This window comes from Colletotrichum phormii (genome assembly GCF_030913505.1).
Source record: "Colletotrichum phormii strain CBS 102054 chromosome Unknown BDP81scaffold_11, whole genome shotgun sequence".
Taxonomy (NCBI): Eukaryota; Fungi; Ascomycota; class Sordariomycetes; order Glomerellales; family Glomerellaceae; genus Colletotrichum; species Colletotrichum phormii.
The window spans coordinates 1,533,355-1,560,404 of NW_026851453.1; the positions used below are offsets into that span (position 1 = coordinate 1,533,355).

General features: G+C 50.1%; 9 protein-coding genes across 9 annotated transcripts; 2 read left to right on the forward strand and 7 right to left on the reverse strand.

Moving 5' to 3' along the window:
- Window positions 1–1,833: 1,833 nt before the first annotated feature.
- BDP81DRAFT_472222 (Alpha/Beta hydrolase protein) lies at window positions 1,834–2,898 on the forward strand (the record flags this gene model as incomplete). Its single annotated transcript, XM_060594607.1, has 1 exon — window positions 1,834–2,898. The coding sequence occupies one exon, from the start codon at window positions 1,834–1,836 to the stop codon at window positions 2,896–2,898; it is 1,065 nt and encodes a 354-aa protein (XP_060444994.1).
- A 1,114-nt stretch (window positions 2,899–4,012) lies between these two features.
- Window positions 4,013–5,812, forward strand: BDP81DRAFT_350365 (uncharacterized protein). Its single transcript, XM_060586197.1, has 2 exons — window positions 4,013–5,730; window positions 5,784–5,812. The coding sequence occupies exon 1, from the start codon at window positions 4,362–4,364 to the stop codon at window positions 5,583–5,585; it is 1,224 nt and encodes a 407-aa protein (XP_060444995.1). The 5' UTR covers window positions 4,013–4,361; the 3' UTR covers window positions 5,586–5,730; window positions 5,784–5,812.
- Window positions 5,800–6,711, reverse strand: BDP81DRAFT_320808 (metallo-beta-lactamase superfamily protein; the record flags this gene model as incomplete). Its single annotated transcript, XM_060584555.1, has 1 exon — window positions 5,800–6,711. One exon carries the CDS (start codon window positions 6,709–6,711, stop codon window positions 5,800–5,802), a length of 912 nt encoding a protein of 303 aa, XP_060444996.1.
- Window positions 6,712–7,153: 442 nt separating this feature from the next.
- BDP81DRAFT_461673 (flavin-binding monooxygenase) lies at window positions 7,154–9,418 on the reverse strand (the record flags this gene model as incomplete). Its single annotated transcript, XM_060593803.1, has 7 exons — window positions 7,154–7,593; window positions 7,629–8,024; window positions 8,102–8,329; window positions 8,382–8,447; window positions 8,496–8,539; window positions 8,606–9,071; window positions 9,304–9,418. The coding sequence occupies 7 exons, from the start codon at window positions 9,416–9,418 to the stop codon at window positions 7,154–7,156; spliced, it is 1,755 nt and encodes a 584-aa protein (XP_060444997.1).
- A 1,535-nt stretch (window positions 9,419–10,953) lies between these two features.
- Window positions 10,954–12,603, reverse strand: BDP81DRAFT_37420 (uncharacterized protein). Its single transcript, XM_060586691.1, has 2 exons — window positions 12,108–12,603; window positions 10,954–12,018 (listed from the first exon to the last, which is right to left on the reverse strand). The coding sequence occupies exons 1-2, from the start codon at window positions 12,390–12,392 to the stop codon at window positions 11,125–11,127; spliced, it is 1,179 nt and encodes a 392-aa protein (XP_060444998.1). The 5' UTR covers window positions 12,393–12,603; the 3' UTR covers window positions 10,954–11,124.
- BDP81DRAFT_429606 (uncharacterized protein) lies at window positions 12,453–13,019 on the reverse strand. Its single transcript, XM_060590529.1, has 3 exons — window positions 12,895–13,019; window positions 12,760–12,830; window positions 12,453–12,700 (listed from the first exon to the last, which is right to left on the reverse strand). Exons 1-3 carry the CDS (start codon window positions 12,961–12,963, stop codon window positions 12,529–12,531), a joined length of 312 nt encoding a protein of 103 aa, XP_060444999.1. The 5' UTR covers window positions 12,964–13,019; the 3' UTR covers window positions 12,453–12,528.
- A 6,358-nt stretch (window positions 13,020–19,377) lies between these two features.
- Window positions 19,378–21,156, reverse strand: BDP81DRAFT_450284 (uncharacterized protein; the record flags this gene model as incomplete). The annotated part of the gene is made up of 4 exons (XM_060592510.1): window positions 19,378–20,576; window positions 20,640–20,820; window positions 20,919–20,970; window positions 21,014–21,156. 4 exons carry the CDS (start codon window positions 21,154–21,156, stop codon window positions 19,378–19,380), a joined length of 1,575 nt encoding a protein of 524 aa, XP_060445000.1.
- Window positions 21,157–22,068: 912 nt separating this feature from the next.
- On the reverse strand, window positions 22,069–22,722 carry BDP81DRAFT_489908 (uncharacterized protein; the record flags this gene model as incomplete). The annotated part of the gene is made up of 2 exons (XM_060595267.1): window positions 22,069–22,210; window positions 22,277–22,722. 2 exons carry the CDS (start codon window positions 22,720–22,722, stop codon window positions 22,069–22,071), a joined length of 588 nt encoding a protein of 195 aa, XP_060445001.1.
- Window positions 22,723–24,558: 1,836 nt separating this feature from the next.
- Window positions 24,559–26,549, reverse strand: BDP81DRAFT_489910 (uncharacterized protein; the record flags this gene model as incomplete). The annotated part of the gene is made up of 3 exons (XM_060595268.1): window positions 25,787–26,549; window positions 25,669–25,746; window positions 24,559–25,595 (listed from the first exon to the last, which is right to left on the reverse strand). Exons 1-3 carry the CDS (start codon window positions 26,079–26,081, stop codon window positions 24,559–24,561), a joined length of 1,410 nt encoding a protein of 469 aa, XP_060445002.1. The 5' UTR covers window positions 26,082–26,549.
- Between the last annotated feature and the right edge of the window lie 501 nt (window positions 26,550–27,050).

The window sequence follows — 27,050 nt, forward strand, 5'->3', positions numbered from 1 at the left end:
TTGGTACTGATATGGATGACTGCTTTCCAACAGCCCATTGAGTTTTATAGTTCGCTTCAATGTGCTCTCAAAAATGTGCGAGACAGTGCAGGATTTTGCTCCGAGGCTGTGACGGTGACTAGGCTGGCACGATCAAGTTGAGAAGTCAACCATCCCCCTCACCATTCAGACGACCTATCTACGTCTTGTCCTGTCGTTAAACGCTGTTATGTGACTCAGAATGATTATCTTCCATACGTCATATGTCGAATAGTGTAAGATTAAATCCGTGGCTGAATCGCTAGTGTTGCTTGCTCTAAGTTCCAAGGTGGATCTGGGAAACTGTCGGATTGGAAGTCCAATTCGGCCGCGAGTAGGGGCAGAGCATGGGCCACCTCGAGGGGGTACACTTAGACCTCGACTACCCACCCAACCTCCGGTTGGAATCTCCCTTCTACTCCTTACGCAGAATCAATCAATACAGAGATATTGATACTTCGTCACCCCCAGGACCCTACGGTTCGAACCAAATTCCCTGTGAAAGGAATACCAACAGAAACATCTCTGTTGGAATAGCAAAGGCTGATAAGGAGTAATAGGCAGGTACCATGGGCTGGCTGGCACCTGCCCTGGGCGAAGTGGGACAACTGGCTTAGTCATCACGGCCGGATAAAGGTGGGGCAACCACACAGGCCGTCACTACCTACTTCGACCGACTCCTGCCTACAATGTAAGATAGAAAAAGAAAGAAGAACAAGCAATAGGATCACCAACAGACGAGTGATAATTGCTACCACTATTTGTCGTATACGACCCCGTGGAACCAACAATCTCATGTGAAGCGGAAAAGGAGTGAGGGCCCGCAATCCAAGATAGCAAAATTAGTGATATGAACTAGTTACTAGTAGGCCAAATTATCGAGTTTACATGATCATAGCTTTGTAGCCTAGGGCTTTGGTACCTACAGTACTAAAAGATTGGAGTGAGAAACGATTTCCGAAATTCGTCCTTCGTCAAAAGAAAGCACGTAATTGTGAAAGAGTGGCAGTGCTCTCGGGCGAATCCCCACAACCGAACGACGCTAATGCAGCCAGATGACATTTAAGCTTGGCCGCGATACCCTGCCGTTCTGCAAGGATGCTGAGGTTAATTTTGATGCAAGTTGATGACAATCACAATGCCGAGTACTTGGCCCGCCCCTGCTTAGTGGTCTGTTGTATCCCAGTATCCTAGAAGACAGCCTCAACTGGTGGGCTACCCAGACAGGTTTGTTTATGGCTCATGTGGCAGAAAAGCATCACTCCATGCACAAGCCGCCTCGCTCAGCGATTAGCCATTCCTCAATATTGAGGGAAACCAGTCGGGTGATCCAAATGTCATTGTAGTAGTCTGGTTGCCCTAGAATGGTTCAACTCATGGAAATCCCCAGGTCAGCGTAGGCTCGGTGTTCCCTCTTATCGATGTCGCAAATTGGTCAACCGGGGTAGCATTGGCAACATCTGACGATGTCTGACGATGTCAGCCGAAAATGGGGCCTCTGGGTTCGCCGCAATAACTTAGACGCACATGGGATTACCAATCATGCTCAACTCGATATGTGATCTGGGGCTGACGCGTGGCACTTGCATATCGGCACTTTATTCTGATGGCGAACATTTTCTTCGAGTGATGTGACATCAACGTCAACCCACGATGATGAATCACAACTGAACGGTGTCCACAGCGCTGACTATAAAATCAAAGAAATGTGACCTCAACTCAACGAGAGGTACTTCCTTCCAAGCTATATCCTCTTCATTCCAAGCCCCCACCACTACCAACTACTAGGTCGCCTACCTTAGGTAGAAAAACATCATGAAGATCTCTGCAAGCAGCACTGCCGCGGCACTTGCCTTTGCGAGCACCAAATTAGCATCCGCTCAAAACCTGTCCTTTGGAGCCGACAACTTCTACCGCAGCGACATCGTAACGGTACAGCCCATCACTTTCCCAACCCAAAACCATTTCACCGTCGCCGGCAACCTCTTCATTCGGAACAACTCCAGCCGTTCACTCTACGCTCCAGCCATTGTAGTCGGGCATCCTATGGGAGCAATTAAGGAGCAGAGCGCCAATCTCTACGCCACAAAACTAGCAGAACAGGGCTTCGTCACTGTCTCCATCGATACCCCCTTCTGGGGCGGCAGCGAAGGAGAACCACGCAACGCCGTCTCGCCGGACCTCTACGCAGAGGCTTTCAGCGCAGCAGTCGACTACCTCGGCCTGCAAGACTTTGTCGACCGTGAACGTATCGGCGGCCTGGGCATTTGCGGCAGCGGCAGCTTCGTCATCAGCGCCGCCAAGATCGACCCTCGCCTCAAGGCCATCGCCACTGCCAGTATGTACGATATGGGCGCCGCCGCCCGCGACGGGTTGCGCCATACGGTGAGCGTTAAGCAGCGCAAAGAAATCATCGCTACCGCTGCTGCGCAGCGCTGGGTTGAGGCGGCTGGCGGCGAGATTGAGTACACCGGTGGTACCCCCAACCAGCTTACCAATGCCTCGACGGCGGTCGATCGGGAGTTTTACGACTTCTATCGCACCCAGCGCGGCGAGTTCACCCCGGAGAACACCACGGCTAATCTCACTACCCACCCTACACTTTCAAGCAACACCAAGTTTATGAACTTTTACCCGTTCAACGACATCGAGACAATTTCACCGCGCCCGTTGCTGTTTATTTCGGGCGACCAGGCTCACTCGCGTGAGTTCAGTGAGGATGCCTACGCCCGTGCTGCTGAGCCAAAGGAGCTTCTTTGGGTTCCAGGCGCTGGACATGTCGACCTGTACGATCGTGTGGAGCTTATTCCCTTCGACAAGCTGACCCAGTTTTTCCGGACGAACCTGGTCGCTAACGGAACCAGCTTGAGGGTGCAGTAGGATGTGGGTAGTCAAATATGAGGTTTCGCCCCCTCAGGTATTCACACCGTTGATCTCGCCGTGATCTACCCTCGGTTGAAGAGCAGAGTTCTGGAGGGGAGGGAAATTCTCTGTGCCGTTGTGTCAGGATCTCAATTGGGTTTCCAGAAGCCAATCTGCTCTATAGTATTTCGATGCCACAGCATAGCGTACTCACCAAAAAAGACCCTATAAGGCAGCCATGCGATATTCATATATGCTTATACATGTATGGATGACTGACAACTCCCATGAATCCTCCGTGTGCCGCTCATGTTGTGACACGGGCTCGACAAACTCAGATTTATCAGATCGAGCCCGTAGTCGCTGAGGTATGTATATCTGAAACCGGTAGAATGGTCGACGTCTCATAGTTTGAGGCTCTGAATCTCTGTTTGATGAAATCCAATCCGTCGGTAATAGCTTGGGTCATCCGGTGTTATCTCCACTTATCCTTTTACCGTGCCTCCGAGCCGGCGCCGAGTGTGGGGCAGACTCGGAGCATTCTCCACTCGGTCTTTGTTCCAGCTTCCCCCCAGACTTCTCGATTCTCGTTATTCGTGGTGAACTGAATTTGTCACACTGATCAGCTCCCCTGAGCTTGCAATGCTAGGATCATCTCAATTGAGACACTCTACGTACTCTTCCTCGAAGGAATTCATGTTGGCTTCTTTGCACCTCAACGACAAACTGTGTAGCACTAGAACGAGGAGAAAAAGTCTTTCCGGCTCTCACCGGCTGGCAAAACTCGATAGCAGGATCATCACGGAGATTTCAATTCTCCATCTGAATTGACTTGAGTAGTTCATCACCATGACGAGGAAGTCCCATGTTGGCGGAGAACTCCCCCGCAGCGATTGATCGCCGATCTCCCGCACATTTGGGGACATCCAGGCCCCCCCTCATGCGGGGTAGCTGTCCCAATTGGGGAAGAAGCTGCCCCTGACGACGAACGCCTTCGACGTCATCACCCGGTCATTGAAGCCGGAGCTTTCATTCCAGCCCGGTCTGGTTTCTTCCTCCTCCACTTTCTTGGACCATTGACGCTTGCCATGTCACTTTTCAGCTCCTTGCAGATGGCAGGGGCGACAGGGACACATTCTCCGTGACTCCGGCAGGCGGAAGGAGCTCCTTCGCCTTGGTCTTCAGCTGCACCTGCCGTCGTCATTTTGACTGCAATTGCGTTTGAAGCACGTGTGAAGAGCTTCGCCCCTGCCTGTTTGTCCTCCGTCGCCGGTCCGACGCTAGCCATACGCGAATGGAGGAGGCAATTGAGAATTCTCTCTTCCCTTCAAAATCTGCTGTTTGCTTTCTTCCTCTCAATCTTTCTCATTGACCTACCACCATTTCAACTTTCCTCCTTCAATTCTACGGGCCTTGAAATCGTCGACCCTTTCAATTGTACACCACCACTCATACTACCATCTCTTCAAAAGACCATCAAGATGATGTCCGCAAGACCACTCGTTCGCTCGACGCTTCCCAGAGCTACGCGTGCTGTCCGCGCTCCTCGCCAGCAGCTCCGCTTCCAGTCGACAACCACCTCATCATCAACAGGCGGGGGAAGCTCCCACTTCGGAGCCGGTGTCGCTGGTGGTCTTGCTGGTGCCGGTCTCTTCTTCGCCATCTACTCTTTCACTCCCGCCGGCCGCACTGCTTCCAAGGTCAACAAGGCCGCCAAGGAGGCCGAGAAGAAGTACACAGCCGCCGCACAAAAGCTGCAAGAAAACACACCTTCTGCCGACGAAGCCATCGACTACATCAAGCAGTTCGCTTACTCCTACGTCGGTTGGATCCCTGGCGGCCGCTCCTACGTTGACTCCGCTTTCAATGACTTTGAGACCGTCCGCAAGAATCACAAGGAAGAGGCCGACAAGATCATCGATGACGCCTACAAGCATTTTCAGGAGGTCGCCAAGGCCGGCCTGAGTCTCGAGGCCGTCCACAAGGCATACGAAGTCCTTGCAGACATCACCCAGAAGCTCGCAAGCCTTGGAGGTGACGCTATTGGAGACATTGTCGACAATCACCCCCAGCTGAAGGAGAAGCTTGGAGGAAATATTGAACAGCTCAAGGACTTGGGTGACAAGTACGGACCCGAGGCTAAGAAGCAGGTCGATGAAACATGGAAGCAAGTCAAGGACGTCTTGGCTGGCGGCTTCACTGCCAGCAACTTCGACAAGGTGCGCAAGCTCATTGAGGAGAAGATCCAGCAGGTCCAGAAGCTTGGCGACGAGGCATGGAAGAAGGCGCTCGAGGAGGCCAAGCCCTACCTTGACAAGAACCCGAAGGTCAAGGAGCTGGTCGAGAAGAATGCCGACGCACTCAAGAAGGGCAATGCCAAGGAGCTATTTGAGAAGGCAAAGAAGGCTACCGAGTCTGGAGACCTCGGAGGCCTTGAGAGCTATATCACCGATACCGTCGACAAGGCTAAGTCTAAGGGCTCTGAAGTTGGCGAGAGCTTTGGTCTGGACCAATACTTCAAGATGATCCCCGACGGAGACAAGATCATTCCCAAGTTGAAGCAGCTCCGCGAGGTCGCCGACAAGCACAAGGAAGAGGGCGAGAAGCTTTTTAAGGAGACCATTGAGGAGGTGAAGAAGGTCCTTGAGGCCAAGTCTAAGAAGGCGGAGGAGATTGCCGAGAAGGCAAAGAAGGATGCTAAATAAGGGACATGTCTCCGGCATTCATGCAACTGATACCCCAAGCAAGACGTCTACGTGGACGACTCCTTGTACGATAGTTGAAAAAGCTTTTCCTGTGTACCAAATAATTAATGACTGGAATCACCCATTGCCCATGACCCTTGCTGCGGTGAGTTTGTAATAAGACATCCTTCAATTGAAGATATTAACTATTTGCCCCAGCCATATTCTCAGACCCTCAGATGTCCTGCGGCTTGTACAGAACGCGCTCTTTCAACAAGCGCGGGGTATGGGGATCATGACTTGGAAGAACAACCACATCATTATGTTTCGCAAACGCCTTGATTTTCCGCAAGCGGTCCAGTGCCGACATGGGATCATCGTTGATTCCATCCGGCTCTTCCTTATCCAGCAGATCTATGCCGTAGCTCGCGTCTCCAAGCAAGCAATAGGTCGAAGTGGTCCCGTCTTCGTTATCGCCATACACAACTAGCGAAATGTGACCGGGGACATGGCCGGGTGTATGCACCGCCACAACCTTCCCGTCAGCCGTGATCCGACAAGACGTCTCCCACGGCCCCACCGCACCGGCCGAAAAGTCCACGAGTGTTGGTTGGAATTCTTCCGGCCAGTGCTGCGGCACACATCCCGCGAGCGTCGCGGTCATGGGACTATTCCCAAACGCAGCCCAATGCTCCTTGCTCACAAACACAGGAACATCCGGCGCGGCCTCCTTCAGAGCCTTCAACCCGCCTGCATGATCGCCGTGGAGATGTGACAGCACGATAGCCTGCAAATCACTCTGTTCCACACCAAGCCGCTGCAACTGCTTGACGATGCCGTCTTCGGGCTTGATGTCCACGCTGCTGAACATTTTTGTCGGGGACAGGTAGGGGAGGTAACCCGGGTCATTGAAGCAGGGTGACTCGCCCGTGTCGAAGAGGATCGGCCCGTCTGGGTGGGCGATGAGGAAGACGCCGATGGGGAGGGGTTCTGTCCATTGACGGTTTGCGATGCAGCGGAAGCGGCGGAGGGTGACGAATTGGTCGAGGTAGGATTTTACGGGTTGACTTTTGATGGGGAGTTTGATGCGGACTGAGCCGGTTGAGAGGAAGGTCAGGCTGACCCTCTTTTGTGCGTCTCTACCCATGCTGAAGGTTGTAGTTGATGTGAGTTACAGATTTGATGTACAGCAGATCTGTCGAAAGGAACGATCGGGTCGTCAGCACTTTAATCAAGCCGTTTTGTCTCGATGTTTGACTTTGAGATTCGAACCTTCCGATTCATAAGCTGGATGCTCCGCGCCTTTGTGTGCCGAGATCCCACATGTACCGAATGCCGGTCGGCGCGAGACCCATTCAATCCCGGCTCTAAACCAGGATGGGTCAGCTAGAAGACATAGTTTCCGCGAGCAATTAACGACAGAATTGATGTTGAAGACCATTTGAATTGTATGAGGGACTCTTCATACATGTGATCGCATCATTTATTGGCAGTATTTGCGTTGTAGACGACAGTCGAGACTCTGAAACTGGGAGGAACACTGACGACGAACTGATGTACAAGTATCGCTAAGACTCTCACCTCTCAAGTTACTTCCCCTCCCCATCCGGATCATTCAAATACCAAGTTGAATCAGAGCCATCTAACTCCTTCGTAGAAAGCCCATTCCCAAGATACGCAAACCGATTCCGCTTCCTCTCATACACATAATCCCAGTCCTCCCCTCTAAAGTTCTCCAACATGTGGAAAAAGTGGATTCTGCTCCCAGGATGGAGCGCCGTCACAGGTCCATCCACAGCACCGCCTTTGAACCAGGATCTACAGGACCCGGCCCATGCTGTGCGTGGCATGAAGGCCTGCGTGTGTTCGTGCAATTCATTGATAGCGTCGAGGCTGGAGCTGATGGACTTAATACCCTCGGTTTGGCATTTTTGGATGATGCCGGCGACATATTTTGCGAGAAGTTTGGTTATCGTGAAGACGCTGCCGTGGCTGATGGGGGCGTTGGGGCCGAGAAAGACTGGATTGTCTGTTGGTACAGTGATAGGAGTTAAACGTCACCACCATAATACAATATGAACTTACCAAAGTAGTTGGAAATCTCGGGGACCGTGCAAAACATGTAGGCTTTCGGTATGTCCTTGGCCCACATATCTTGAAGATTTGTTGCCCCTCGCCCGACAATAGGGAGTCGTGGGCGAAACGAGACATCGAATCCGGTGGCACACACGATAGCATCGACCGCAATGTGTTCCCCAGACTCTGTAATCAGACCGTCTGAGACTACGCGGGCGATTCCTCCCGAGATGACTCTTGCATTGGGTTTCGTCAGAGACTCTAAGTACCCGACACCTGGCGTCATTCGGCGACAACTTATAGGAAAAGAGGGGATCAGGATATCAATCAGCTTCTGATCGTAGTTGAGTGTAGATTGCATGTATTGAGTGACGCCTTGCGTGGCTTGTCAGTGTGTTTCCGAGTCTTTCAAAACCTATCGTATAGTTAGTGGAAACTTCAAAGACACAAGGTTGGATCACCGACGATGAAGAAGTTGTTATTGACTTGTTCTTCTATAGCCTTGACGAATGACTTGTATAGCGCGGGATCGGACTTGAACTTCTCAATCTGTGCTGGCGTGAAGTTCTCATCCTCGTCTAATTCAATCTGCTCCATCGTTTGCTTTGCCTTCCCAAGCAGCAACGTCTGAACTCGCGGCGGCATTATCCAAGTTGGCCCACGAATGAATGGAATCATTTCTTTCGCGTCTTTACCTCTTTTGTCAGCATCTTGGTGGTACGAGACCTAAACATTACTCACCTTTTTGTACAGCCGGAACCATTTGAACTCCCGATGAGCCATTGCCTATTACTGCGACTCGTTTTCCTTTCCAGTCAAATTTCTCATCCTAGTTGGCGCTGTGGAGGAGAGAACCTGCAAAGTCATTCAAACCGGGAATATCTGGCCACTTCCAGTTGCTGCAGGAACCTCAGAGTTAGCAACGCACCAGGCACGCTATGAGTTGAAAAGGGGCATAATCATACTTCAGAATCCCGCTCGCGTTGAGCAAAAACTCGCAATGGTCCTCAAACTCCACACCGTCCTCCAAATTCTTCACCCTAACCGTCCATATTCCAGAGACTTCATCCCAAAACGCTCCCGTCACGAGGTGACTCGTCTTGATCTGACGCCGCAGATCCTCATCATCGCACAAGCGGCACAAGTACGCCTGAATTTCTTCCGCCGGAGACAGAAAGCTACCCCACTCCTTGTTCGGTATCCAGGAGAATTGATAGTTATGCGAGGGGATATCGCACTTGCAGCCCGGATAGCGGTTTTCGTACCATGTGCCTCCGCCCTCGGGGTTCCTCTCATAAACAATGTGTTCAAAGTTTGTAAGTTTCTGGCGAAAGGTGCGGATCATGTTCAGGCCGCTTGCGCCGCTGCCGATTGTGATGATGCGGACCTTTTTGGCTGTTCCGAGGGGTTGTTCGATGACTGCATATGGATCTGCGGGGTCGATATCTGGTGTTTGTGGGTTCCTGAGTGCGAGGTGGTTGCTGATTTGGGTTACGCGTGAGGAAGCCATTCTGTTATCTGATTCTGGGTCAGGGAAGGAAACTGGATTAGAGTGTTGGTCCATTTGGGGAGGCCTCGCAAGTTGAAGAATTTGTTCGCAGCTTTCATGTACTAATCACTGAAAGTGGAATTTGGTTTCTTCTACGTACACCGGGCAGGTTACATAAAGTATGCATGTCGTCTAAACGTGATGATATGATCACAGCAATATCCTGTCCTACCTTGGCTGCTAGCACGATGATGCCCCGGATTCGGCGCCGGCTGCTCAGCGTAGACATAGTCAACTCCAATCGTCTACGACGTCGATAAATTAATTACCCCAAACAATTTGCCGAGAAGTACTGGGCCTTCAACTTCAGGTTGTGGGGAAAAGGCGTCGGCAGACGGTCCTCGACTCTCGGCACTCGGCACCTAGCGCTCGGTACTCAAAGCCCCGCAAAATCGTGTATGGATAACATCAATCCTTCACGGGATTGGGCAAACGCAGAGTCTCGGAACATAAACCACATCTTTTCACCGTGCCACCGGGCACTATTCTTCCGCTTTACTCCAAGCTCAAGCTCTGTCCGATCACATTTAACAATTCCAGGGTAGAAGTACAATGTTCCTATCATTTCTAGTCGAAAAGTAGAGAAATGTATATTCTTGACATCGGGGCAACGTACCCAGTCTACATACCTTAGATTGGTCATTAAATGTGCCAACCTTGTGCCGAACAAAACTCACCCCCAAACCGTGGTCGAGGATGACGAGGCAGGAAAACTAGCCAACGTCAATGGTTCTTGACTGATTAATGAATCATAAGATAAAAAGAAATGACTGTGTCGTGTTGTCGTCGATGCAACAGGCAGCGGTTGAAGACACATGGCTTTTTGGCGTAACTCGGCATGCGACGGCCATTCTACTTAAGATTACAGTCTATTTGGCCTGGTTTCAAAGCCTCGTCTTTATGTTTATCCTCCCTGGAGCGAACCAACTCCACCAATGGAACTCAGGGATCGGGTCGTTAGTGTTAGTGACTGGTGGGATGCTGTCAAGCCAGTCTCGAGTCTTCTGTTTCACCTTAGCGTATGTTTCTTTCCAAATATCAAGCGTTGTCGCAGGGCTTTCTTCTATGGCTGTTTCCCGTTCAGAGGTACAGAGGTAGAAACTGATGAAGTCGACTTGTCTCCATCTATCGCAGATAACGACATAGGCGATCCGGCTGATGGTGGACCAGAAGCTTCTGCTTGGGGGATTGTCGGAGCAGACTTCTGATCAGCTATAGGCATCTGTCTCAATGGCCTGCTTTGGCACTTTGCCAGAGAAACTAGAGCGGCTGCTGGGATTGGAGACTGGGTACCTTAGTTTCTGGGCGCGTTTTGCCTCTTCTCTTCAAGCACGAAGAAAGTGCCGAGAGACAGCCACCGTCTGACTCTCTATGGCTGGCCATGTTTTATCAGATTTCAAACGATAAACAATATCCCCTTCAAGGAGACTTCGCAATTTGTGAAATGTAAAGTTGAGAAGCTGCAGGCTTAATGCAAATCGATCTTTTCCACTTTTAACTTGTAAATCATCTTCGGCGAACACTTCGCCTTCCCGCTCTTGGATTCGATGTTACTAGAAAGTGCATATTTCGCCTTTCTTGGTGCAAGATGCATCAGAAGGGGGCAGATATTCTCTTAGGTCCTATCAACAACCAGCAATAGCTCCTGCATTATCGCCCGAGCCCGGATACAGTGCTCTGGTGGATCTCCGGAATCCCTGTGTCCAATACATGCCCATATTGGAATCATGTGATAGGATACATCCTGTTGGTTGGTGAACGACCCGCGTCCGAGGAGCAGTTACTTCATTTGAGCTGGCGCTCAATCTGGAGCCATGAGCCATGTCAGACCAGACTGTTGTGCCACGTTTAGAAGGCGAAACGACGATGTCGATAATTTGTTGGTTGACTACACCCATCGAAATTTGTGAAGTCCATGCCAAGTACATCCATGAATTAGGTAATGTCGTCAAAGTCCTCCCCCAGGCCTCCAAAAGCGTCATCTTGAAAGATGCCTCCGTCTCTGGTGTCGTTGATTTGTGACAGAATGTCCATGTTCTCGCACATTTCTGATGGGAAAGCAAATAGGTTGACCATGTGGTCCTGTACAATCCTTGCTGTTGATAAAGCATGGGAGCCTGCTGTCTCGCTTCTCAAAGAGGACGATTCATCAACCCGCTCACCTCCAAAGTCTCGTGACGCGTCTTTGAACTTGACCAAAATAGCGCGAGCCCCTCCATACTTGGCGTTCATACCCTCCAGGATGCAGTGGATAACATCAAGATCTCTGCTGAGTACGCTCTCTTTCTCTTGCGATTGAGGTTGATGAGATATCAAAACGACGCCGACGACCAAGACAAGGAATGCATGATAGTGAATTAGATGGACGACGCGCTCTCTGCATTGAATTTCGTCGTAAAGCCGCGCAGCACAGGATGCAGCGAGGACCGACGCCGGCGAAGTTCTCCACAACGACGAACTACTTCTGGTAACCGTCTGAATGAGGACAATGGCGACGAAGTAGAAGATGAAAATCTCGGCGCGTTGTTGATTGAATGGCTTTTTGATCCCATCAGGACTAAACAGCCGTAAGTCTCTAGGCAGGTTAGTCAGCCAGCCGTAGAGCGATGCGACGACGGCTTCCACTTCTGCCGATGTTGGGCCACCTTTCCTGAATTTCAGAGTCGTGATATCCCCAACGATCTGAATGAGCTTCGTCATCCAGGTTGTGGCAGTTGCTTCAAAGTTATGCACCGTAAAGTCTTCCTCTACGAGCGGTGGTACATTAGTGTCTTCGGGTCTGAGGAGGAGGGGTCGCCCCCAGCAAGCTGTCATAAGAATTTCACTCGTCTGCGTTCAGGGTGTCAGACTTGCTCTGAAGATGAAAGGAACCGATTTCTTGGCCTGTGTTTGAGGGAGAGCAAAGTCATGATACTCACCTGAAGGTGCCAGAATATTCGCCGTAAGCAACCAGCACTCTGACGATTGATGTATGACGACTGTTTCTGAAGACCCAATTGAAGCGCCATACACGAAGCCATACCTGTCCAGTGCCATGGTCCATCAAGGGTGACGAGGTAGGGGGAAGAAGGACTCCAGCATGACATAAGGCACAAAGCTTTAAGTACCGTCAATTGATCAAGCTCAAAGCCAACGTGAGCCAGCGTCTTGACTTTTTCATACTGCGAACTCGCGAGATCGACGCTGTCCTTGCCGTGTCTCATGAGACTACCAGCTAAACACACTGCTTGCTGAAGAAGCACCTCGCATCGTTTTTACCAATGTTTCCAGTGGCAACGTTGTCTAGCACAATAGCCGGCGGTGTTTTTACTGGGTCGTACATGATGGAGCCTTTGTCAATTAAGCTGCTAGGTCTCCATACAATATCTCGCTGGAGACTGCCTCTTCTCTTGGACTCTCTCTCGGGCTGATCATTTGTTCCGCGATTGGCAACGGAACAGATGGCGTTCTGATGTCGGTCCCGCCCAGATCAGTGCCCCGCGGGCGCCTCTTCCGGACTCCATTGCGGAGACTGATCCCGGCTGGTTAGCATCTCTATTGCAAGAGCATAACATGAAGGAGCGAACGTACACGCAGGAAATTTGAGCACGTCGACAATTCCGACATGTCTTGTCTTGGCTTGCCTGTAAATCGTATTTCACCTGTCCGTATGCTAAGTTAGCTCAGCTCTTTGTCGAAATTGGAAAACAGGTAGTAGTTGCTTACTTTGCGTGAGTGACATTCAACACATACAATGTTCGCACGGTCCCTCAATGACCGACGGGATCTGTCCATAGTCTTATTGGCGACAGCACGATCGAAATCTCCGTATCCTTTGTGAAGGATATGAGTTTCGACTGGATGCAGACGTGACCTCAGTTCTGATTCTGTAATCCAGAAGGAAGCTCACGGTGCGGGGCAAAAAGCCTATGGACCCTGTGGGTGGCCGGGAAGCTAGCCGAGACCCCCCGGAAGCTCCGGGTTTGCGGGGTGCATGGACCAAGCATGTCTCGTATACCTCAGCAAGTAATAGCAATGATGGACAAAATACGGCCCGTATGCATAATCAGCGGTCACACAAACCTCTTCCTACAAATGTCCAAAACACATAACCAGCTCCTGTCGCAAATGGCCTAATCTCTGAATCTGGGCAGCATCACCCTATGTGAGGTAGCTCAGTCATCATTCACTTCAACGTTGACCTCGAGCCGTCTCCCACTGTAGCCTTCTCTCCTCAAAGTGAGAGAGGCAAGACATTGATGCTTCGTCTCGGTATAGTCAGCACACATTGATACAGCACCTGACCGGAAAGGATTGTCGTTCCTCAGCATGTTGCACTCCCAGTCCTCCTCGTCCGAGTCCGGTCTTTCCACAGTCATTCCGCTTGCATACTACCTAGTCTTCCTTCTCGGGGTCAATTCCGTGGGCGGGCCAAAAGGTATCGAAGTCCGCAACGACAGCCGGGTCCGAAATGGCGAGGTATTTCATTTGTTTCACGGCCGATGCGCTGGTTTCTGACGGACCTTAAATCAAAGAACCTCCGTGAAGCCATATAATCGAAAACAGCTACCTCGCCGAGACCTTTGCCCCCGTCGTTCTCGGTATGCTGCAGGACGCACGCAAACCAGGTCCTCGCCAAGAACGGAGACGCGGGCCGGCACCGCTCAAAGTCACAAGCGCCCTGTCTCTTGAGTTAGGTCGGTGTCGGGCTCCTACGGAGTACGAAGTACTCCGTACGCCTCTGCATTTCAACGATTTTCAACGTTTCTCTAGCTGACTGCTAATTTCATATGTCTCCACCAGATATCGCACGTGCAGTCCCGCGATTCAAGACCCATTGGTAGCTCGGAGATGCCGATTCGCCTCATGATTAACATAAAGTTCTAGTGATCACATTGTAACTAGGCCTCCGCATGGCTTCCTCCTATGTTCAACCTTTACTCCGTTGGTACATGATTTATGATAAGAGAGGCGCACTAGATTATTTTGTACCAGTCTAAGCCTACGAGAGCCTCAGCAAACTACTAGCTACCGTTTTGCTCAGTTACCATGGCATAAAATGAATGCAACACAAGCTTTGCTTCCCGCTTGATTGAGTTTCGTATATTGAGAGTACTATAATTGCCTTAATGCTAATTACCTTGAATTCCTGACTCGAGCGGAGACAAGTAGTCTCGCAATCTCTGATCCCGTGTATTCCGGCCTTTGACGAAGGAACTAAGTTTGTCATTTGGCAGCCCGGCTCAGTCTATGACGCTTGCCACAGCGCAGCAACCACAGAGCTCGGTCAAGGAAATTCACTTTCATCGCCTTTCGGTTAGTAATCGACCTGATCTCACCGTATTCTGGCGAGGGGTGATGCGAAGTAGGAACCACAAGTCCACGTTTATATAAACCCAGAACTCTGTCAACAGGAAGATCTATTCAATAGATCTATGTTACGACCCAGCATGTATGACCAAGACCAGGGCCTGCCCCGCAGGCTTACGGCGGCTACGACACGCCATATGTGCATGATGATGATGATGATGTATTTAACGTCTGGTAACAAAAGGACGTGCCGGGCGCTATGCCGACATGGTCTATACTAATCTAAACTATATTACAGGCTACCGTCTTCACCTAACGTTCCTGTTCAATGACTCGGGCAAATTTCGGAAAAGAAATTGGTCTCCTCTATCCATTCGCATAGAAGAGAGGCTCCCTTAGCAGAACCTAACAAGAAATCAATACTTGCTTTGGCCATACGTTGGCGGAGGTAGCGCGGTGTAGCCTTGCGTCCACGCTTGCAGAAGTAGAAATGGACTGGTGTCTTGGGTTTCCCACAGCTGCAGTTGAGCAACGCATCTTGATGAGCGAATCTCTCGTGGTATGCTGCAAAGTCTCCATGATGGGATCTTGCTGCGTATAGCCTTCCTAGTAAGTGCCGAGGGAGGCGGAGTTCGGGCGGCTTGGGGTGAAGAATTATCTCGAGGTCGGCATATTGCCGAGGGCATTGGGACAGCCATTTTCTGGCAAAGGCTTGGAAGGCAGCTGCTTTAGCTTGCCTTTCTAGGTGCGCTAATGAGGGCTGCGGTTGTGATTTTGGGATTAGTTTGCAGGCTTCCTTGGCTAGAGCATCCGCTTCTTCATTTCCTGGTACTCCCGTGTGCCCAGGGCACCACCAAACATAAACCCTGCCGGGGGTTGTCCAGCTCTCTCTTTGTCTCCGAGTCCAGGAGGAAGAGAGCCTATTGAAGGCCCTAAATCTAGCCTGGCTGCTTCCTGTGCTTTGGGAGTATAGTCTAGCCGCGACTGCGAGGTTGTCGAGGCAGATGTGGACGTTATCTGCCATACGAGCCGTAGGAGCCCGGGTGGCTTCCATCAGGCCGTGATACGCAGCATGTGCCTCCGCGTCATACACCTCAGTTTGGGAGCCGAGTGGTTCGGATCCGCGGAAGATCTGCCGTGTAGCTTGGTACCCTACCCAGCCTGCTCCGGCGGAGGTGCTGCTGCCGTCCGACATCTGGGACCCGTCAGTGTAGACAACAATGTCCCGCTTGGAGAAAGTTGCCATCCTGCCTGCAAAGGAGAGGGCCTGTTCTTCTTTGGTCTTATTAGATTCGTAGCCGACCCTGGCGAGGGCTGTCTGCCAGTCCGCTAGTTGCTCCCAAGGGGGGAGTTCTAACGGATCGATGTATTCGGTATCTTTGCTTACGAGGCTTGCCATTCGTCGTAGCCGTGAGTCTGGTCCTGATTTGTCCCTGAGTCTCGTTCGGAGAGGGTGTCGCTCGTCCAGACGATGGATTCTGGTGGACGCTGTGTGGAGCTTCGCGTCCAGTATCACCTCTGCTGGGGGTAGAGCCGCCTCGCGCTGTAGGATCGGTACAGGCGTAGTTCTGTATACGGGGACCATCGCTCTGATGGCTTTGGTTTGCGTCGCGTCCAGTTGGTGTAGCAGACTACCAACCCCGTTTGAGATAGTACGTCCATTCTTTATCCGGCTCTTGCCGGGCCACCATGCTTCAGATGCATAGTACTGAGTGGGTAATACACAAGAGGTGATCGCTCGACGAAGTAAGTACGCAGGCGCGCCCCAGACAGTGTTCCCTAGTCCCCGTAGTCCATTGACTACTTGGCATGCTTTTGCAGAGAGGTTTCTTACGTGACTCTTGAATGTGAGTTTACGGTCGAAGTAAACGCCGAGCCAGCGTAGAGAAGAGCCTTCTTTGATAGCCTGAACTGTATGATGCCTCCCATCCGGCAAACCTACTGTGATTGATGGGTTTCCGTCTTTTCGTCTCTTAGTGAAGTGGATCAGTTCGGACTTATCGAGGTCAAAAGTGATTCCTTCCGTCGCGCCCCATCCTAAGGTTTCTTTCCATTCCTTGGTTAGGATGTCACAGTTGTTCTCTAGTGATGTTGAGCTTGCCAAGATAGCGACGTCATCGGCGTACGCCATATGTGCTGATGATGATGATGATGATGTATTTAACGTCTGGTAGCGCCATATGTGCAGACACAGGAGTCACCCCAACGGAACGGAAGAACTATGGTACAAGTCACGTGATGATAAGATAAGGATCATTTGGGATCAATATGATCCAACACGACTTGGGGGCTAAACGATCATTCTGGATCAGAATGACCCAAGACGACCCAAGGGACAAGGGACATGTTCAGGATCAGGACTTGTATATAAGGATGGACTTGAGCTGGACTCTAGGACAGACTTCCATAGCTCTTCAGCAATTAACTTCGTATCAGGATTAACATCCGCTTTCAGCTACTACCTTGACAAGACTACGATTGATCACCGAAGCCTTACCCACCCTTACGATTGACAGACATAGCTTCCCTGAATCTATCCCCGACTACGATTACTGTTACCAGTTCCGCAGCCTCAACTTCTGCAAACTACCCCTACGATTAGCTGGCCGTAACATAGTAATATTATTAACTAAGGATTTAAGAAGGCTTAGTTATTCACTATAACTAGTTAGTTATTCCTATTATAATAATATAGTAGTATGTTACGCCCGCCGCAACTTGTCACTGTGGGCGCGTAGCTATATAATGCAGAACAAGGGACAATGATGCCGGAGTCATCATTATCGAAGCTTTTGCTTTGTGCCACAGTTGGTTGCCTTGTCCAGCTCGTAACATAGTACTAAGATCTTATTAGGCTCTTAATAATATAATTAGAAATAGCTTTAAGTAGTAACGTAGGTTTACTCGGAAAGGCTGCTTAGATTGCGACGTAGCTTTATATCCCATCGAGTGCTGCAAGGCGACAGTACATTGAGATGCGGGGGAGCAGCCAATCGGGCCACTTCGGGCCCCTTTTTCCAACCAACCAACGTAATTGATAATAGATACTTCCAATTACTAGAGATTCTGCGTATGAAATCGGTACCAGCAATCTTCTGAGTTACAGAGAGCTACATCGCACTCGAGGCAGCCCATCCTCGTGTACTTCCCAGGGATACCGGGCTCAACCTCCGGAGGCTCGCGGGGCCGAACAGTGGCATTATCACATTGCTCCGGCGTACAGTCGGCAGTGCAGGCGGCGGCGAGGTCCTCGGGCAGCAGGGCAAAGATACACGACTTCGCCGAGCCCGTGGAACGGCCAGATCCGTCAGAATCGTCAGAATCCATTAATTGAGTATTGGTAATGATGGATTTGGTAGATGTACCGGAGTGGAAATCATAGGGGCAACTCAAGCAGTGGATGTACCAGATGCGGTGCGGGGTAAAAGGGGGCCCGTTATGTGGAGCCAATGTACTGTCGCCTTGCAGCACTCGATGGGATACTAGGGCGGATTGCTGGTACCTCTGGCATACCCAAAATCAATAGGGAATAGAGGTACTGGAAATCCTAGTTATTCATTGGTTGACTCCAGTGGCCTCGCAAGCCCCTATTGGCTCTACCCCGCCCTTGGCGTTTTTGACTCTAATCCGCACTCGATGGGATACGACACATCATATTCAATGAAGACAGCGATATCATGTGATCAGCGAGCTAATGTGGAAAGGCTAGATGGTATACAGAAAGCTTGATTGAGCTTCAAATAAAATCCAATTTAGGGTGACTACATGTAGAAACCATGTCGAAGAATGCATGTTTGCGCTGGTTAACTAGTACTTAGGGGTTTTGAAGGATAGGAGGGTGTCTCGGAAGCCACAAGCGACGGATAGCCAGGCGTGCCGTGCCACGAGTACACCTCCTCGGGCGAACCGTCGGGTGATCGTGTTTCCCTTCTTTCGGGCTGAACGGTCATCGGCTCATCTTGATTGCTCGAATTTTTGACTGATAATTTTTCTTTTTCCAGCCCTTGATTGGATTCGACATTATGCGAGGTGTGGGTGACACGATCCGTTACACCGTGTCCAGTGGCTGTGTCTTACAGCGGTCCGCTTCCCGTCAAAAGAATCTAGGGGATGACCAACGAGCTTCCCAACCTCGAACTTACTCCCTTCCAAGAGTTCTTGAAGCCAATCTCTGCTCTCCAATCTTCGTGTCATCGTCATGGACTGGTGATGAGCAGACTCTGCGTGAGCCTTCGCCCTGCGCCTCCAGCTCAAGACCGCTCAGGTCATGTTTCATCGGGAGTTCTGAACGGGTTGTGCAAGAAATAGGGATAAGGGATGGGGATGGGGGACAAGATAAAGACAGGAGCCTTAAAATACGCAGCCTTTCACGCGCGTGGAGTGGTTGTCGCGTCTCTAATTGTATTCGAATTATTGCTTCTCACTCTCACTTCTTTGGCACTGTCTCTCCCGGCTCACCAATTTCCTTGCAAGTCTTTGAGAATTTCAGGTCTTTCTCATCACCCCACAATCATTGAGTGCATTCAGACTTTCGATGAATCCAGCTACGATATGGGTTATCGCATTGCCGCTTCTCGCGAAGCTGAGTTATGCCCAAGTAAACCTCCCCGTCTCTGGCGTGATGGCTTACTTGGGATGCTACATCCTCACAGACATGACACAATTCGAAACGATTCAAGATAACACCAGCGTGGAGCCTGTGAGCTGCCAAAATCAATGCTCAACCTTGATCCGCAGATTCGCTGCTTTGAAGGGGACCACTTGTCTTTGTAGCCAGGCAGGGATCAATAACCCGGTTGGTTATTTTGACCCCGAATCCAAGTGTAGTATTGTCTGCAGCGGGAATACCAACGCCCTCTGTGGTGGTTTTGCAGATGGGTTAGACCACTACAGCATGTATTATGGCTTTCGGGAGGTTCCACCTGCTCCCACTACTACAGAGTCGACTGAATCAAGCACGTCGTCGACAACGTCTTCAAGTTCAGAGTCCAGCACTGAAACTTTGTCCTTCACCTTCTTGTCGAACTCATCTTCGACCAGTTTGAGTTCTTCTTCGACGTCTTCATCAATTTCAGATTCCACCACAGACACAACCTCAACTTCCTCCTCAAGTTCCTCTTCAACTTCCCCAACAACATCCTCTTCAGTCTCTGATTCGTCCTCATCCTTGACTTCCTCTTCGACTTCTTCTTCAACTCTAGAGTCCACCACAGACACATCTTCAACATTGTCCTTGACCTCTTCTCTGATCTCTTTGACCTCATTTTCAACCTCCTCCTCGTCATTATCCTTGTCAAGTTCCTCAATAACTTCAACCTCCTCTTTGGCCTCTAATTCAGGCTCGTCAACTCCCTTACTGACCTCATCTACCTCAATTCTGTCATCTTCTTCTACTTCTTCCGAATCTACGACATCCTCATCGTCAACAATGACCAGCCTCGGAGTGAGCAGCAGCACACAGACCTTTTCGACATCAACCGGCGGGCCATTCGCAAACACGACTAGTTCCTTAACCTCTTCACTTTCACTCACGCCGTCTACGTCGGCGACGGGTACCACTACCTCGAACACTTTATCAACTTTAATTGTCTCAACAAACTCGCTGTCCTCTTCAACCTCTTCTTTGACCTCGAGCTCAACGATTTTCACTTTTTCAACGACACTGCTGTCAAGCAGTTTGATTTCTACAACAGCTCTCTCAACGAGCCTTTCAAGCTCTTCGACGTATCCTACGAGCTCAAATTCGACAGTAACAACGTTATTGACTTCATCCTTATCCTCGAGCAGTCCTGTTTCGTCCGCGAGCTCAGTGTCATTTACGAGCTCTCTATCATCCACCAGTTCTCTTTCAGAGACTTCTCTCCTACCAACCACTTCTCTCTCATCTGCAGATATCCCAACATTAAGCAACAGCTCCATACCTGGATCGCTACTAGTATCTAGTACGAGCACGGTTGTCACTTTGACTTCTTCTGACTCGACAACAGCCTTCACATCCACTTCGAGCGGTACATCATCAGATCTTCCCACAAGTCTACCGTCAAGTAGCAGTCCTTCATTAACGGACATCACTACTTCTCTGAGTACAACGTCCCTAGCTAGTACAAGTGATGCGGTTTCAACAAGCACAACTCAATTTACTGGCAGTTCTTCAATACTACCCTCGTCTTCAACTAGTGAGAGAACATCTCTAACAGAATTGGGTCCGAACACCACTTTTCCGTCAATCTCGGTGTCATCTTCCAACCAGTTGACAAGCAATCTCGATTTTGTCTCAAATTCAGCTTCTTCAATCACACAAGCCTCGTTTTCAAATTTGGCTACAAGCACGGCATCCGAACCCTCTTCTGTTCAAGAAGGCCAAATCACTACTCCCTCGAGCTTGGCCCCAACTTCGGACCCCACATCGTCCTCCATTGCAACGGATTTAGCAAACGTACTATCACCAACAACGCCGGCGTCAACCTCAGGTCCGGCGCCCGCGACAAGCAACTTGTCAATTAATTCAATATTGGCATCATCATCATCAACTCACCTTTCTTCTCCATCGCATATTCCATCACCAACTATTCTGACAGATGTTTCCACCACAAATGGTGTCACTTCAGTCACTGGATCAACCACGAGTTCCTCCTTCATTACCTCCACCCTTGTACCATCGCCAACGTCCGTGTCCATCGCTACAAACCAGCTTTTCCAATTGACCGTATTGCTGGTTGCTGCAGAATCGGCTTTGCCACAGTAATGGAGTCAGTTATATCCCAAAGAAATGTTAATTGCTTGTTGTTTTTGAGGTTGAATCCAGACCATTGGTGTAGGCAGCACTGTTATTAGACGGCCAATGGCGTTTCGGAGATTTCGCAGGGCTAGGCGGGGAGAAGGACACACGAAACAGTCATGTGCAAACTGAGTTCATGCTAGGGGCGGAAATAGAATTGCTTTCGTTCAATGAGACATATTACCACTTGAGGCTGTGCGATGTCACGGACTCCCGGGATGCATAGAATCGAGAATCGAGGGGTTCCATTTCCTATCCTTTAGTTGGTGGAATTTGTTTGATTAAGGGAGGGTTGCTTGACGAGTTGAATGTTCTGTAAAGCCACAACTTCCCATTCTTACTTTGACATCTTTGACACGACAGTCGAAGATTTAATGAAACATTAATGTATCTGCGGCGGGCATAACTACACTGATGAACATTTATAAATCCTTTTATCTCAATATCGAACCAAATTCCTTGCACTCGCAACTTTCCGTGTGATTGTTACATCCAGGGTACATCCAACTCGACTCCAAAATCCCGGGGTCACATAAGTTAATGATGAATTGCACGCGAATTATAGCGCGTCTAGTCCAGCCAGATCAAGCTTTATTTAGGTATATGTGTTATGCTATGCGAATGTCTAATAAATATCAAATTCACGATGTAAAGACTCTGTGAAGGAGCGAAATGAGTGATTGTGCTTGCTGAATTCCTCGACGGCACCAAGTATTTGATCTCGTCCCACTTCAAATCTCTTCCCAACTCTGACACGTTACATTGTGTTCTGAACGAGGCTTGGCACCAGCTCGATTACAAATTGGTCATGTTCAGGAAAGTGCCACAACATTACCCTCCAGAACCTGGCTCACCGACACGCTACTCGCTGCGCTGCCTGCTTGTCCCTGTCCCTGTCCCTGTGAGCCGCTCGCGGGCTGAGATCCGGTTTGCGGCGAGCTGGTTTGAGGCTGACTTGTCTGCAGAGATCCGGTCTGAGGAGAGCTCATCTGAGGAGAACCCTTCTGGGGAGAGCCAGACTGAGAGGAATTTCCTGGAGAAGCCGTCTGAGGGGCACCAGTGGCTGGCACAGCTGCCGGAGGTACACCGCCCATGGGAGGGCCCATACCAGGAGGCATCGCCAAAGGAGGGTTGGCGAGCGACACAATGCCCATTCCAACTGAGCCGCCAGCCCCGGCAAACGCGGCCATGGCACTTTGAAGACCCTCCGCAGGAAGCTTAGAAAGAACGGCCTGACCTAGGGCAGCCGACAACATGTTTTGGTTCATGAAGGATTGGAGAAGCATCGGTGTCATGTTCAACTGGTCGAGCGTCTGACGTTGGAGCATTGCTGACATGACCATGATCTTCACGCTCTTCGTCAAAGTATCGGCGGCGTTTTGAAGAGCGATACCGTCTGAGATTCCAATCGGCGAGGTCGGCGCAACATCAGCACGAGCTTGTGAAAGTGCACCCTCCAGTCCCATCATCGCCGGGCCGAGAGCGGAAGCGCTGTTGGGGTCAGGTGTCAAAGCCTGGTATTATGTTAGTAAAGCGGACTTCTGGTTGGAAAGTGCAGATCAGCTAATGCCCAACCATCAAAGTCGACTTACTCTAATAGCTGTATCCAAGTTCGATGATGCCACTGAGACGGATACGAAAGCTCCCTGAATTGTTTGGAGGTCTCTCTTTTGGATATCATTTGCTGGTGCCGCAGCCACAGTGCTGAGCACCAATGAGCCCACAACGAAAAAGGCCCTCATCCTCACGACCTTCGCTGACCAGAGCGAGAGAGAAAAGAGTGAAACGAGATCAGAATTAAACAGAAGAGATAGACAGGTGCCAGACCGGATAAGCAAGCCACTTGGTTCACGTCTGCATCTGTTAGGGGCATCAAGGTCTTTTATGACAATGTAACGAACCTTTAAAATGTTGGGATGTTTCCTACGCCGGACGACGTCCCAAGGACCTGGGTCTCACCGGCAGCCGGTTGGAGTGGACGCATTTGGTAGAGCTTGCTCTAAGCGCTTCAGATCTTGCGACGCCGGAGCATCCGTCCTCAGCAGGTAGACAATCGCGAAGATCCCGTCATACGAACAAGGCCCACATAAACGATCTGGAGCTGATCCAAACGCCCGGGTCAGGTTCTGGCCACGAGGAACTCCCGTTTCAGGGAATCACGGAGCTCCGATCAACGTCGTAGATGGGATGAAACGCTGTCGCGGGTCACAGTCGCCTTGACAGCCTGCCAATTCGGGGAACTGGCAGGAGAGTCTGCGGGCTTGGTTGGAGACGGAAGTCTGTGCAGTTTCTTTATACGACCTAGAGCAAAGGAAGATGGTGATGGCGAGTGCGATCAGTAGAGTGGCTCCTGTTGCGGAAAGCCAAGCTCGGTCATCGATTGTTTGCATTACCAGCCGGGTGGGCTGCCGAAGTTTATTGAACGTGCTTCTCTGGCAACACCACGAGGCTGAAGTTGGGATCTTTCAACCGGAGGAGATTACTGCCGATTTGCGATGGCTGTTGATTAGATGCCGGCTCCGAGAGGGTAGAGTGAAAAGAGTCACTGGTGACCCGCTGCAGTGAGGGATTGGAAACCGGCTCCGGGAAGTGAGAGATGATGGTGGTCTAGTTGCGCATGTGTTTGACTCTGCATTACCACCTAGGAACCGAGACCGAGCTACGCAGGGTTATATGATACTACCTCTCCCGCCGATAAATTCTTTGGATTCGGGGGCATTTTTGGTGCATGTTTTGTCTTTTGTGGAAATAACGCTAGCATTCCATCGATTGTGCTGTTCTATCGAAAGGCAAGGCAAAGTAACACTCAAAAGACATTTATCCTGTGAACCATCTAGACATAACCTGCGGATCCATAGATTTGTTTTAATGCTTTTATCAGTGAAGATTTCACGCGAAGGTACTCACAGAATTTTAATGGAACACGAAATAGATCGCCCAACCGAAGTGAACATTAAGTATTACTGTACGGAAGAAACTGGCTCTCCGCTCGGTACAACTTATTACTCGTCCCCGCATTTTGTTGATGACTATAGGTAGTTAATAGATGTTGTCAACACGGGTATTACGCCTTGAACTGTTGATAGAAATCACACGATCGCTTTTGAAAATGTACTGGATGTGGAAGATGTATCGTTCTCAGACGACGTGGAACTGCTTCATGTTGGATAACGTGACCTCCTTACGAACAAACTACCTCCTTCACTCAGTGCCCAAGCCACAAGAACAAACAGTAAAGCCTGCGAGGTAAGAAAATCAGGCAGGGCAAGATGAAAATCAACCTTTGCAATTCGTACTGAAATTTAGAGTGACACACCGCCAGAGTGCTCAGCAATGTCCATGTCAGAACATTCCCAAACATCTTCCTCATCCGCCTCGTTTCCCACAGCTTCCGCAAAGATGCTCCGTTTGTCTCGTGAGGCGAGTTGAAGGGTGTTGGCTGCTCCACCGAGAGACAAGTCTGCTAATGCCAACGCCAGTCCTCCTCCCATGTTTGTCTGGGCGTTGGCTTCCGGCGATTGAAACGTTGGGTAAGAAGAGTGCGTGTTGGAGTCGTGTCTCTTGCCATCAGATGTTCTCTCTCTCAAAGCACGAAGTGCATCCTCTCGGATCTTGCTGATGACCCTGTCTAGCAGATTGTCTCTTTCGTTGGCTTCAATGGAATTGTCAACAAAGAGATTCGGGACAGTCCAATTTGAGTAGACATTCTTGTGACCGGACCGAACCCGGATGTCGCTATTATGAGCAGCAAAGTAATACTCGCACAGCCGGCAAGTGGGTTTGCTGCAGCCAATGTATCTGGCGTCATCGAAGAACGGGATGTGGTGGAGATCTCCGCAATATTCTCGACAAAGATAATGCAATAACAAGATCTCGCAATGAACAATGGGATGAAAAGATGTCCTCTGACACTGTCGACTGATAGACTCATTCAAGCCACAGACTTGAAGTGTGTTGGCCTGTTCGAGAGTCGCATCACGGTCCGCTGTGTTCGACATCATTCGTCTAATAATACTCTCTGCTGAACGCCTCTTTTGTTGCGTCTTCACCGTCATGTGGCTCTGGAGCGTATTTATTGGATTCTTCATGGGTGAACTCGACGGTAACCAGAGAATTTCGAAGTTTTCGAATAGGTCCGGGTGAAGCCGTCTCCGACTGGAGATGATACCTCGAACAGCAACGTGATACGAAGAAAGCCGTCCGATGAAATGCTGTAGCTCACACCAGCGCTCAGACTCATTAAAACGTCCTTCTCTGGTTCTTTCAATGACTGATTCGTACATCGGACTCTTGAGGAAGCCGTTTGCAGCCAGAATCAAGTATTCAGAGTTGAGAGCGACTATCACACCAACATTGAGGGCCGTTTTAGCATTGTTATCTCAGACATAAAAGAGGATCTGGGCCAAACTCACACTCTTCGTTATCATTCGAGGGCTCCTCAGCTCGAGTGAAAGTCTTGAGATATTCGAGTTCATCAAGCAGAGGGTCCCCTGCACAAGAATCATATTAGCTGACCAGGTGAATGATTACCGTAAACGCCTTTTACTTGATCGGTGGGGAAAATACCCGCTTCAAACGACTTGGCTTTCAAGTCTTCAATGCATTGGTTCAGCCGTTGTTGGAGTCGAGATTTGTAGAGGGTGATCCGCTGCGTATGGAAAAGAAGTATGCTGCAAAGAAGTTCACGAAAGAGTGGAGATCTATCATCGTCTCTAACGTCGACAGGTTTTTGTAGACCCATCCTATCAAGTAGCTGTTGTATAATCCTCACTTCAGACTCAGCATCCCCCGAGCTTCGTTGGTTGGATGCAAAAATGTATTGCATCTTGTCAGGCTTTTGGATGATTGCAAGGGCTGTGATCGTGTGCCCGAACGGCCGGTTATCACTGGCCTGAGCCAATTTATTGATGAAGAACTCCAGAGTTGTGCGAGAACTTCCCCAGGCTCGCTGTTTTCAGCAATTTGGCGATATTGGCCGTTCTGCAATCTCTTACAGGCCTCTGTTAGGCCACATAGCAGAACCAAAGCCTCGTACAACCAAATCAACCTGTCTCGGAGTCTGACAGTGAGGACACCAAGGCCCTCCACATTCACAGTTCCTTTCGAATGTGTGTATCAGTGCACCATTTACAAGTCAATAGAGAGTCTCTTACGTTGTTCCCTAAGGCAAACCGCCGGGGTCACCGAGATCACTTTGTCTCTTGCCATCGTCGAGGAAGTCCGGCGAGGTCCAGTTGTGGCAATGAGCGGAGCAACCAGCGTGTATCTTTGAGCCTTTCTGCAAGTCTTGTTTCAATCTTACGCTTGGGAAAGGAACTCCAGAAAGCATAAGTGCTCTGGTGTATGGGAATCTAGTCCGCCAGAAATTCGCCAAGTCCAGGCTGCCTAGTAATAGAGAAGGTCCACTAAGGCAGATACAATTGGAAGCATGAGTGCACTGGAGGCACGAACACATCCAATAGCGGCCAGGTATTGATGCGCCATGCCTGAGTGTTAATGCAAGGGTGGTGCGGGACGAGATCACCAACGTGAGATGTGTGCTGCCCCTTCTACCACTCAGCACGTCTGCCGGCCACACTTGAGCTCGCCTTGTCTGTCCCTGACCAACACCGCATCGAAAATCGCATGACTTCATCGGCTTCATGATTGGCTCTCAATGTTTTGGCAAAGACTCTATTGGGCAGCTAATGCTGGGGGCCACTCGATGGCTTTTCAAGGCGGAAATGGACGGCGATCATCAGCGAATTGGGACGTGGCCAACATTATCAGAGGCTGGCATCAGGATTTGCCAACA